The sequence below is a fragment of the Podarcis tiliguerta genome (genome assembly GCF_965153285.1).
Source record: "Podarcis tiliguerta genome assembly, chromosome: 2".
Lineage (NCBI taxonomy): Eukaryota > Metazoa > Chordata > Lepidosauria > Squamata > Lacertidae > Podarcis > Podarcis tiliguerta.
In genome coordinates, this window is record NC_139535.1 from 51,473,335 (window position 1) to 51,485,710 (window position 12,376).

General features: G+C 39.5%; 1 protein-coding gene across 13 annotated transcripts in view; it reads right to left on the reverse strand.

Annotated features, from left to right (window-relative positions):
* DOCK3 (dedicator of cytokinesis 3) overlaps positions 1-12,376 on the reverse strand; it is a 137,028-nt gene that overhangs the window by 42,786 nt on the left and 81,866 nt on the right. For 10 of the 13 annotated variants that reach the window (XM_083429274.1, XM_083429285.1, XM_083429279.1 and 7 more), the window contains exons 24-32: positions 8,963-9,155; positions 7,537-7,664; positions 6,607-6,753; positions 5,654-5,752; positions 3,966-4,060; positions 3,174-3,249; positions 2,689-2,789; positions 2,224-2,282; positions 1,175-1,323 (exon numbers count right to left, since the gene is read on the reverse strand). In XM_083429274.1, the coding sequence (XP_083285400.1) occupies positions 1,175-1,323; positions 2,224-2,282; positions 2,689-2,789; positions 3,174-3,249; positions 3,966-4,060; positions 5,654-5,752; positions 6,607-6,753; positions 7,537-7,664; positions 8,963-9,155 (1,047 nt within the window). The remainder of the gene's footprint in view (positions 1-1,174; positions 1,324-2,223; positions 2,283-2,688; positions 2,790-3,173; positions 3,250-3,965; positions 4,061-5,653; positions 5,753-6,606; positions 6,754-7,536; positions 7,665-8,962; positions 9,156-12,376) is intronic. The other 3 variants (XM_083429275.1, XM_083429281.1, XM_083429280.1) reach the window with 1 other exon arrangement.

Consider the following 12,376-nt stretch of genomic DNA (forward strand, 5'->3'; position numbering starts at 1 on the left):
TAATGTATTCAATAAATGGATGTCAAACTTTTGAAAACCCGCACTTCATTTCCAGATGGTGTAGGGTTCAGGTATATTTTGTTACCAGTTTTGTGGTATTCTTATAAAATATCTGTTCATGCAGATGCATCATGTAGCTAAAATTAGTGGTTCAGATCTAAAACTAGCTACTCACCCAATTCTTTTGTTTTCCTGCAGCTCTTAAATAGCTACTGTTTTATTAAGATTAGAAAGGAGACAAGAGAGCAAACTGCACACCTCCAGTGGTACAGGCTTGTTTAGCACAGGACTGCATGCTAGAGGTTGTGAATGGGGCTCTCTTTTCCCCTTCTAGGCACAATTCCCCCTCTGAGCCTGGAAAGTAGCCCTGCACTCAGCCTCTGTGATCAAGAAAGCCAAATACAATCTTTTTTCACTTTATACTCTCTCTTTTCTCTGCACCAGTCTCTAAACCCCCACCTGCTACACCCCCCCTTTCTGTTTCCCCTCCCACATGTTTCTCTGCAACCCTAACACTTTATCTTCTTTTACTCTTTTACTCTGCTTCCACATCCCACATGGCTCTCACTGCTTCCCAAAACGAATCGTTTTCTGTCTGTGTTGCTTCGGACCTTTCTGATCCCATCCCTCTGTCACTCTTCCATCCTTTTCTCTCTTCACATCCCAGACACTTCTCAGCAACTCCCTTGTTTCATTCCATGTCTCTCTTCCTTTGTTTCCCCCTGCCTATTTTTTCCTCTTGCTTGCTGAGTTTGCCGGTGACAGAGCACTCTTCCAGCAATTCACAAACAAGAGAACTTCATGTGCAGGTGCCCCATTTAACGTGGAAGCAACATACTAGAAAACTGGCATCTCAACGTGCCTTGGGACTCCAGTGAGAAGCAGCAGTGCAGATACAGCGCCAAAATTATCCCCCTGTTCCCATTCCCACTTTTGATACCTTTGCTCTAGCCTTTTCTGTTCTCATAAAAAAAAAAGTGCGAAAGAGCAACCAAAATGGATTTTAGAACTCCTCCAGGAGATCTGCAAATATTGTGCGTATATTTATTTGCTCATACATGCTTAATATTTAAAAAGCTATAATGCTTCCTTTTGTAGATGTAAAACTTTCTTCCTGTAAATCAATCATGAATAAAAAAACTGTGACATTAAAAGAGCCAAAGAGACTTCTTACCTGTTTGAAGTTGCCATTTTTCCTCTGCTCCCAGTCCATCATGTCATGAAAAATTGGGATCATGATGTTACGGACCTCTGGCTGTGGGACCAGAGTAACACCGAGGAAGGGGCCAATCATTCCCGGAATAAAGTGAATTTTATGTTCACCTGGTAACAGAAAAATATAAATGTATTTATACCATTACCTTTGCATCTTTTCTTGCCACTCTTGTACAGACCATCATTCTGACAATTTAAAATATCCAATTATTCAGGCAGTGCAAGAGGTCAATCCACTTGCTTACCCTTTTTTAAAAAAAAATCTGGGTGTTTTTAACATGATCACAATGTTGCATTCCAGTACAATAAAAGAAAGTAAAGGTTTGAAACTTGTTGGGTCAGCATATTTTTGATTTGGATTTCTATGAGTTGTTGGCAGAGATTACTGCCCAAAGAACACATCCCTTCTACCTGACACTGGGTGTCAGGACGCCATGTATTTGCCATACAGAGCAGAACTTGCATATTCAACATTTCAATCACCTTGGAAAGATATAAATAGTTCCACTTCTGCAGTTATGTTAGGATGTTTCATAGGGCTTCTTCTGGAACACTGCTGATATCAATTCAGACTACCAGCTGTTGAAACTCTGGAACATATAGTGCTGTAGTGCAGTGTATATAATTGCCCTAGACAGAAAGGAATGAGCCAAATCCCATATAGTTGATGGATGGCCAGCATGATTTAGAATAATGAAGGTGGATGAAGAATGTCAGATAGCAGATAAATTGTCTACTCTGCTGTTATAATGTTGAGTGGAATTGGAAATGAGTAGGATCTCTCTCTTTTTGCTGTGTGTGTTATTGTGATAGTGTTATAATATTTACAGTAGAAAATATTGCATATTGTAATGGATTGTACTATTATTTTGTTTTAATTGTATTTTAAGTGGTATACTATATTTTATTGTACCATTGTATGATATACTTATATACTTATGGCTAAACGATACATATTTGGAATAAATATAGACCTTAAGTTAAGATAAAACTGGAAGGCAACTTTACCTAGATTCTGCCACATACTGAACAGTTCATACGCCATCATCACCCGCATGTCACCATACCTGGAACAAAGGCAAAGACACAGACCTTGAGAGAATTAAATGCAGCAAAGTATTAGCTATTCAAAACAGGTTTTCTTTAATGGACAAGCAATATTTAGGATTAAAAGCAATGGTGTCCAAACACAAGTGGAATGGACTCTCAATCAGTAGGAATTTCCTCCCTTCCTTCCTGCAGCTCCCCCTCCCTCCATTTGCTCCAAACACTTGGGAGCAGACTTGGGGAAGTGAGGGAAGAGAAAGAGGGGAAACCCATTCAACAACATTGGATTTGACTGTTAGACTGCATTTTATGGAATCCCAGCTCTTTCTTGGTTCTTCTTCTCATTCTTGTAATATATAAGAAATAGGGTGATAAATATGAGCCTTTTTTCTCAAACACTTGAGGATGGAAATTAAATGTCCTTACTTGTCCAGTATCTTTTTACGCTTTGCTGGAGTAACAGATTCTAGTTGCAGGCTGGGCTGATTTATAAACAAGACTGACAAACTGAAATAGGAGTTCCACACCTAGAAATCAGAAAAAAATTGATTAATCATAAAAGACAAATATGTATACTGGATGTAAACTTTGTGTGGTAGCCTTGCTAGTTCTACTCAGAGTAGACCCATTGAAGTTAATTGCCCTGATTAACTTAGGTTCATTAATTTCAATGGGATTATTCTGAGCAGGAGATAGCTGAACACATCCTTTGTTCACGAATATGCAGGAAATAAATTTTACCCCCAAATCAGTTTATTCTTCCAAAGGTGTCATACGGAATCATAACATAATCACAATGGCACCAACTCAGATGTAACGATTAGTTCAAAATACGGTATATGCTGTTTCTGGAAAGAGATGCAATGCTAAGGACGTGATCATATTACAAAAGGGTTAATGGCATTCCTTACCTTAAAATCAAAATCTGTTTCTGTGAAATTCTTGTGCAGTGCAGGGGACAGAAACTGAACCGTTGTAACTATTATACTGTAATAAGAAAAGAGACTATATTGTGGAAATGTTTGTAAACACACAAGTATGCTTTATTTGAACCGGCATTTAAGTTTTCTTTAGGCCATTTGTCAGAATATTGGTCTATCTAGCTCTATACTGCTTGAAAGCAACTCTTCAGGCTTTCAGACAAGAATCTTCCCCAACCCTACTTGGAGAAGGTGAGACTGAACCCGAAACCTTCTACATGAAAAGCATGTGCTCTTTCACTGAGCTGCAGTCCTTATTAACCTGAAGGGATGTCACAAAACATAAGGAGACCATGACTATTTCTGTTTCTATTTCTGTTAACGACTGCGATGGCACACAAACCTGGGCCCATTTAAAGATCATACCTGAGAGGGCACATGTTAGAGAAAAGTCTCCCTAAGGTAAATCACCCCGAAACCTGCTAGAACTTTAAAGGTTACAACTTTAAAGCAGGGGTGGGTAATGTGTGGCCCTCCATATATCCTTAGACTACAACTTCCATCAGCCTAAATCAACAAGGTCTATAGACAGGGGTGATGGAGCTTGCAGTTCAGCAATACTGGGGCACGGGGGCGGCAAAGGTCAGCCACACCTGTTTTAAAGGTTTAAAAACAGTACCGTGAATTCCAGACAAGAATCCTGCATCTAGAGAAAAAGCACATCATTTTCAGGAAAAAAACCTCAAAAAACATTTGAACATTCTAAATTACATGTGCACTCACTTGCTGGTGAGCAATCTCATCACCATCCAATCCCGAGGAAAGACACTCATCTTCATCAGATTTCGAAATACGCAGAAAGTCTTTAGCAGAAATTCCTAGCAGAAAGGAAGAAACTGTCGTATTTTTCCGTGTATAACATGACCCCTTGTATAAGACGACCCCTATTTTTGGAAGCCCTCAACAGTTGTTGAGCTTCTTTTGTAAATTCGCTGAGTCATTGAGCAGCTTTTATAGGATCCCCTGCTCTGGCTGACGGAACTTGTGCCGTAATACACCGCATACTGGCACTCACCAAATACTCTTCCTAAGCCAGGAAGAGCAGGTAAGCAGCCTCCCCTCTGACATTTTCCTGCTACTGCCGCAGCACCAGCTTACTTAGCATATTAACCCATGTATCAGACGAGCCTCAATTTATCACAAACGAATCAGAAAAAAGGTTGTCTTATTCATGGAAAAATACGGTAATCAGTGGCAGAATTGAAGGCAAACAATTATTCTATTTGCTGTAATTCTATCTTTTTTGTTTGACTACTACAACACTGCTACCCATATAGGAGAGGGTGGCCACCTGGTGTGCCTTGTGTCACAATATTCCTGTGCAGGATAGTCCTTCAGGTATTCCCATTCCAAACCATTTAGGTCTTAAAAAGTAACAACTAGCACTTTGAATCTAGATTTGTAATCAGTGAAGCCAATATAAAAGAGGAGCCACATGCTAAAAAAAACTTCAAGTCAAAACTTTAGCTGTTTTTTTTCTTTTTTCTTTTTACCAGCTGCAGTTTCTGATAATTTTCAAAGGCCCCTTGCAGAGTGTGCAGGATTAATTCAACCTTGATTCAACTATGGTTTTTGTACCATGTTCAGTGCTTTCCTTCTCCAGAAACATGCCTGGCCATAGCCACCACCTCAGAATCCAGGAAGATTCCTTTATTGCTAACCTAATTTTCAAGGAAATAGTAACCTCTTCTAAAAACAAGCCACATCTCTATGACTGAGTTCATCATTCTACTTATCAGAAGCAATTGTCTCTTGTCAATATTACATTTCAAATTGTTAGTTCACATCTAATCTATTACTATTCTCAGGAATAGATTCAGAACCTCCACAGCCTCCCTGAACAGGAGACAGTGTTGGGTATCATTGCTATATTGATGACATCATATTCCAAATGTTTGTTTTTGCCCAGTTCTCTGTCAGATAAATATTACAAATCATTCTGAAAACTTGTGATATAGTCCACTACTGCTATTTTTCATCAGCTATATTGGTAAAATATATATGATTAAGGTTGGTTCTTAAAGGTAAAGGTAAAGGTACCCCCTGCCCGTACAGGCCAGTCTTGACAGACTCTAGGGTTGTGCGCTCATCTCACTCTAGAGGCCGGGAGCCAGCGCTGTCCGCAGACACTTCCGGGTCACGTGGCCAGCGTGACGAAGCTGCTCTGGTGAACCGGCACCAGAGCAGCACACGGAAACGCCGTTTACCTTCCCGCTATAAAGCGATACCTATTTATCTACTTGCACTTAAGGGTGCTTTCGAACTGCTAGGTGGGCAGGAGTTGGGACCGAATGACGGGAGCTCACCCCGCAGCGGGGATTCGAACCGCCGACCAAGCGATCGGCAAGTCCTAGGCGCTGAGGTTTTACCCACAGCGTCACCCGCGTCCCTAGGGTTGGTTCTTAGCTTACCTTTAATTCATCCTTGCTTTGGAAATTCTCCAGTAAATGTTGGAAATGAGTGTCAGACATCTGACGAAGTAGAGACAAAAGACAGGACACATATTCCCCCTGCCAATCCCAATGAAGAATTATTTTATTAGAATGATCACATGTTCAATTCATATAACAAAAAATACCTTTGGGGTAGAGGGGAAAGGAGTAAGGGTTGAAAATGTTTCAATACTTGTGAAAGCAAAGCACATGTGTATGGATTTTAAAGTACTTGTCTTGATCATTTCAAATTAAGATTTCTATTTGGTAAATTCATACTGAGTAGCCTATTTTGTTGAAGAGGCATAATATCAATTAAAAAACAACATAAGAAATTATTTAGCCCAATAAATTCAAGATGGATAAAGTTAGGGTAAGAATTTGATTTGTCTCCCTTCAGTGGAAAAGGGAAAAAAAGGAATATAATTTCTCCCTGCCACCACCACGCAGAATTTAAATAATCCAGCCTCAAATATTTTGCAATTCTCCCTAGATGGCTCTGGTGCTTTCTATAGCCTTCTCAGCATGTGATGTAATATCATTTTCTCCTCTATAAAGATTCATAATTTTGACTAATTGGAAAAAACAGAACAAATTGTATGAAAGCTTTCCAGGATAAATAGAATAATTGTATCCTTCAGTGAGGAATTACTTAGCATTTTATTATGGTGCCCACTGATAACTTTCAATTATGGCAGCCAATGACTGGCAACTAATTCACGATATAATTTATGCTCCTTTGAGTAGCTAAGTAAATGAGCAGCACCATGGCGGCTGTGCTTAACTTTATCACTGGAATGAAGGGCAAGGTTTTCAGTTTTGAAGTAGGTAAAAGTTCATGCAGGAAAGGTGGAATAAGGTGAAATGCTGTGTTGAGGGAAAGGGAGAAGGTTAGATAAGCAGGAAATAGAACCTGATTGTTAGTTACTAACAGTGATTTCAGCTGTGCACTGTGGGCAACGTTGTCCTCTTACCGCCTCCTGAGATTGTGATTTACTCATGATAGTAAGCAAAGTTTGTAAAAGTACATCCAGGAGGCTCTCCACCATCATTTCTACCTCCTCAATGACATCTGTCTCCTACAGTAAGCAGTTAAAAAAAGCAGAGTTATCATCCTATGGAATGGAAATGTATGCCGAAGGTATTCAGTGGGTCCAAAATGCTGCCCACACATTATTATCTAAGATGGTCCAGTTGAATCTTGTAAAAGTTGCTTAATATAGATCCTTCTGCTCTTAAGAGTTTGTATCCAAACTAATTTCTGAAATATATAACTCAAAGAAGATTTTCTTTCTGAAAATGACAATCACTACATTAACTGAATAATTTTAGAATAATCATTTTATCATTGCCATTAATTGTTATCTGTTTGATCCTGTAAAACTGAGTACCCAAACTGAACCCAACATTTTCATGGACAATTTTGGAACTAATGCAGGAACTTAGTAGAATGAATGTCTAGGGCATAATGTAGTCTGAATGCTGTGTGCCACAAACATAAAATCTTAGCAATTTCATGATTCTGCTAAAGTAGCAGCACAATCCTACTTTGTTCAATGGGACTATTCCCTGGTAATTGTGCATAGGATTGTAGCTTTGGGAAATCTTTTAAAAGATCAAATTTTCTTTTCAATGATAACAAAAGCACTGATCATACAACCATACATATCTACAGTTTTGCCATTGCTACTGTGTTGTACTGCATATGCACAGCCCTCACAGGTAATAATTACATGGCAAATTCCTACTTGACACGTCCCAAAATTCAGTATACACCTGTGGAAAGTAGGCCACAAATAGCTGTACACAATTTATAGTTCAAATTCTTAGGAGTGTAATACAAAGGCGGGCATATAATTTACCACAGAACTAGTTTTGATGATGGAGAAGATACTACTGAGGATTCCAGAGCAGATAAGCAACTCTTTTTGCTGTCTAAGGTGAAGATGAATATGATGAAGAACCACAGGTAACAAGATGCGCCGGGATTCTAGAAGTGGGAAACAAAAGGCAACATTTTCTTATGAGAGAGTTTCAGCTATTGGTATAAGAAGCCTCATTGTTATTCAAAGGCATGCATGTAAAAATGAAAAAGCTAGCATTAATAATAGACAAAGGCACAATAAAATTCACTTAATTGGCCCCTTTATAAACAGCATGCCAGCTTAATTAGGGACTGCCAGGAAACAAAGTTTGAGTGGAATCCATTTTTTACTCAAATTCTAATTCGAAACAAAGAATTAATTTACACAGTGTTACAAAAGACATGCATAATTTCCATTGCAGTGAATAGGATTAAAACCACGTGTGAATTGTCAATTTACTTGTGGCAATAACCTGCTGGTGTTTAATGTTGGTTCGTACAGGAATGGAGTAACCCAAGGTCACATGAGACAGCAGCACAATAGATGGCACTGGCAACTGTCTACTAGACCTTAGAAACGGCACACTGGTGGCACACGAAGTCAAAACATACCGGGTGAATTAATTCAGGTTAGGTTGGACAAACCAATACATACCTTATTAATAAAATTCCTCTGTTACCTACTTATTTGAACATGAGCATTGGCAAGTCAACTGATATCTTCTGTACAACACTGACAAGTGTATAGAATGTCTAGTGTATAAAATGTTTTACAATCTTTTGCTACATTGGCTCCCAGTATGTTTCCGAGCACAATTCAAAGTGTTGGTGTTGACCTTTAAAGCCCTAAACAGCCTCGGCCCAGTATAACTGAAGGAGCATCTCCACCCCCATCGTTCTGACCAGACATTGAGATCCAGCGGCGAGGGCCTTCTGGTAGTTCCCTCCCTATGAGAAGTGAGGTTACAGGGAACCAGGCAGAGGGCCTTCTTGGTAGTCGCATCCGCCCTGTGGAATGCCCTCCCATCAGATGTCAAAGAGAAAAACAACTATCTGATGTTTAGAAGACATCTGAAGGCAGCCCTGTTTGGGGAAGTTTTTAATGACTGATGTTTTAATGTACTTATAATCTTTGTTGGAAGCCGCCCAGAGCTATCCAGATGGGTGGGGTATAAATAAATTATTATTATTATTATTATTATTATTATTATTATTATTATCTGAGATGGATTAATAATAATTATGCGGGGCATACCAGGAGAGGCAGTCCTGTAAGTACGAGGGTCCTAGGCCATATAGGGCTTTAAAGGTTAAAACCAGCACCTGTGAACCAATTCTAGTTTTTGTCCACAGTTAGTTGCATTAATATGTAATGAATTAGATTATTAGATGCAAATGGATTAAAATGAATAATGCTCTCTTACCCGAGAAAGAAAACAAGCGACTATCTACAGTACGAGCTATAGACTGCAATTTAACGACATCCATAGATTGTCCAATATGCACTGTACTGGGCATACTCCCAAGAGTTCCTCGCACAAACTCTGCTACTTCCTGTACTGTGAACATCTGCAAAAGCTCGTCGAATATTGCAGGGAAGGAATTTAACAGAGCAGCCTAAAAAGAAAATGAAGAAATATGAGACCTTTAATGCACAGATATAAAACATCATGGGTTTTAGGGAACACAAATGATGCTACATGACCGGCAGAATTCGAGACCAGGGAGAAGAAAGGATGGAAGAAGATTGGAGGGAATTTAAGATTTATTTACAAAAATATTGTAATTTGGCTGAGTGTTGAATTGGATGCCAGTGCAGATAATTGTCTACCATTAAATTAGATTTAAGGTTGAATTATATGTCAAACCAAATTAAGATTATTAATTAAGATGAGTTAAATGATAATTTGTTTGAAATTAATTTAATAATGATGTAAGTGTATGCGGGAGGTGTGGGGGAGTCCCATGTAACAATTGAGAGATGTTAAATGGACAATGACAAGTTGTGCTTATCTAATATATGCTTTATTTGAAAACTTCAATAAATATATTATAAAAAAAAAAAAAACAAATGATGCTACGTATTTGAAGGTAAAGCATGAAATCCAGACTAAGGCTCCATCTCTATATAACATTGTTGTTTCTAGGACATAAGTATATCTGGCACATTAAATCAAGTTATCTTCTGGAAGTCTGGATATAGTAATGCATGATCATATGGGAACAGCATCTCCAGCTAAGGTAAGAGGAAGGAAATGAAAGACCGCCAGATTGCTCCACCTGTTTCTGGCTGTTTTCAGAATGCACATTAAGAAATCTATGTTTTTATAGATTTGCTAATTTCATCTTGGATTTATGCTTTGATAGAGACCATGGAGACACTTCAACTCCCTCCAAAAGTTTATTAAAAGGTATACAAACTGTAACTTAGCTGCAACACATTATTTTGCGGGGGTTTTTTCTCTCTCTTTGGGTTCAAGAAGAGAGCATGTTTATGTGGCATATGTGTCCAATCATGCAAATAACAGGCACTGAAAATACTTCTATGGCAATGCAGTATTTTCAATTTGTACTCTTGTCTCTTAAATGGTTGCAAGATCTCCGAATAAGACAAAACAATCACATGGATATAGAATCCCCCCGAGTAGCATTCTGTTCATGAAATACACCCACAGGAGTAATAAGATAGAATGGGCAGTATCCAACTAACTTCTTCCATCAGTACAAGATTTTCCACTTGCAAAATGGAACTTCCCCCTCTTCTCCCCTTCCTGCATACCCTCCTACCTTTTGGAGCAGATTTGAGGAGAATGTGGGATGCGCATGGGGAGAGAAGTTCCATTGTGCAAGTGGAAATCTGCACCGACCTAAGTTAGTTGGATACTGTCCATTAACTTTCTTTCTATTTTTTTCCAATGTCCCCAGCATTCTTCCTCCCTTCTCCCACCAACCTCTGTCTCCCAGCCACCTTTATTCAGTTCCACATTCTCTTCCTGCTTCTGCCAGTGCTGCCCAATGTCAGTTTGCTCTTCTTAGGCAGAACAGGCAACCATCACTACTGAATCTGTCAGAAGAGACTTCATTGGCTTGGCAAGAGGCCAGAGAGGGAGGAAAGAGGACGGGGGGGGGGGGAATCCAACCAAACAGCTACAGTACAGCAGGAAAGTGGGGCGGATGAGTGAGGAATGGGCCGCAGTGATGAGGTCCAAATGAAAATGTAATGAAGTCCAGTAGTGCCCCATGCTTTGAGATACACTGATCCAGTGTTTGTCCTGAGAACTTTTCCTCTTTCATTCACCAATGCAGTTAGTAAGTAAATCCAACACATTGCCCTTTAATTACCAAAATAATAATGTAAACCCAGTTTCCAGTATTTTCCACTTCTAAATGTCAGTTATACATTTTTTTACCCCAGTCTTTCTTTCATTTTCTGTGTGAACTTCGGTACTTTCCTTTCTTCCACTTGTTTTATTTCATTCAACCCAATGTATTATCAAATTTCCTCCTTTACAAGACTAAATTCTCTTCAAAGTTATTGCTGCAATTCTCCTCCACTAGAAACAAACAAATTTCTGGTGCTCATCAAAATCTGGCATCTAATAAAACTGCTATCACATTACCTCCTGCAATCTCTGTATGCCTGTCGGTCTTTGAATCCTTGCACAAGGAGAAAAACCTTGGGAGGCTGAAAGATGGTGTCCATAGACCATAGACCATAGACACCAAATCCATAGACACCAAATCCGCATATAGCACGAATTCTGAGATCTGAGTTTTAGATAGGTAGGCATGGTCTGCAGGCAGGACAGAATCTAAGTACCTCTCATTTAAGAATTCAGCCCTGCTTCTTTATCTACCAAGAAACCTGTGCTTAAACTACAATGCTATGAAGTCTGAGCACATCTGTGATCCATGGAGGTGATAAAAGGATTAGTTTTGCCTGTGGCTATTGAGATCTAGAAGATCTTTGGGCAGCTGGTAGAGCGGGGGGAGGTGTTCTCAAAGGATGATGTTCCAAAAAAGCATTGTACCTTCCTCCCGGAGCTAGGCAGAAGCTTCCTGAGCTTTGGGAAGGGGGAACATCCCTCCTTCCCAAAGGGGAACATTTAGGGGACTAGTCTAGTCCCCCTAGTCCACTGACTACACACCACTTATGCCTAGATACTCTAAATGATGGTGCCCTTGCTCATGAAACTCTCTCTCTCTCTCTCTCTCTCTCTCTCTCTCTCTCTCTCTGTGTGTGTGTACAATTGCTAAAGAAGTCCAACACAGTCACATCTGGATTCAAAAAAGGAATCTTCTTAAAAACAAGGAGATTGGTAAAGAAAATAAGTTGAAAAGGAAACAGAAGAGGGTCAAATCTCTCCAGAATGCTTGTTCTTAACCCCCCAGCCAACATGGCTTAACATGAATGTGCAGACCCCTGGAGAGGTGATCATTTTGCTCCTCCCTGATCATTTTGCTTCTGTGCTGAGCTGCAGTTCATGTCTCAGAGAGAGATAAACCATGTGCCTGGGTTCAGACGACATATTATACCAAACTACAGTTTAGCTCAGGGAAGCACAGAAGCAATATGGTCAGGGAGGAGCAAAGTGGTTGCAATATTCTCTCTGGGAGCTTGCTCCTCTGAGCTAAGCTATAGTTTGGTTTAACATTATGTGTGAACAAGGATACTGTCTCTGTATTGCAGGACTTTGTAAAACCCACCCAGAATGACAAAAGACAGAAGTGTATTCAGGATACACAACCATTCCTCAATTATAAATTACTTCTTTTCAAAGAACAGCAGTCAGGGGATCACATTTATTTATTTGCTGCTGCAAGTTATAATTTGTTCA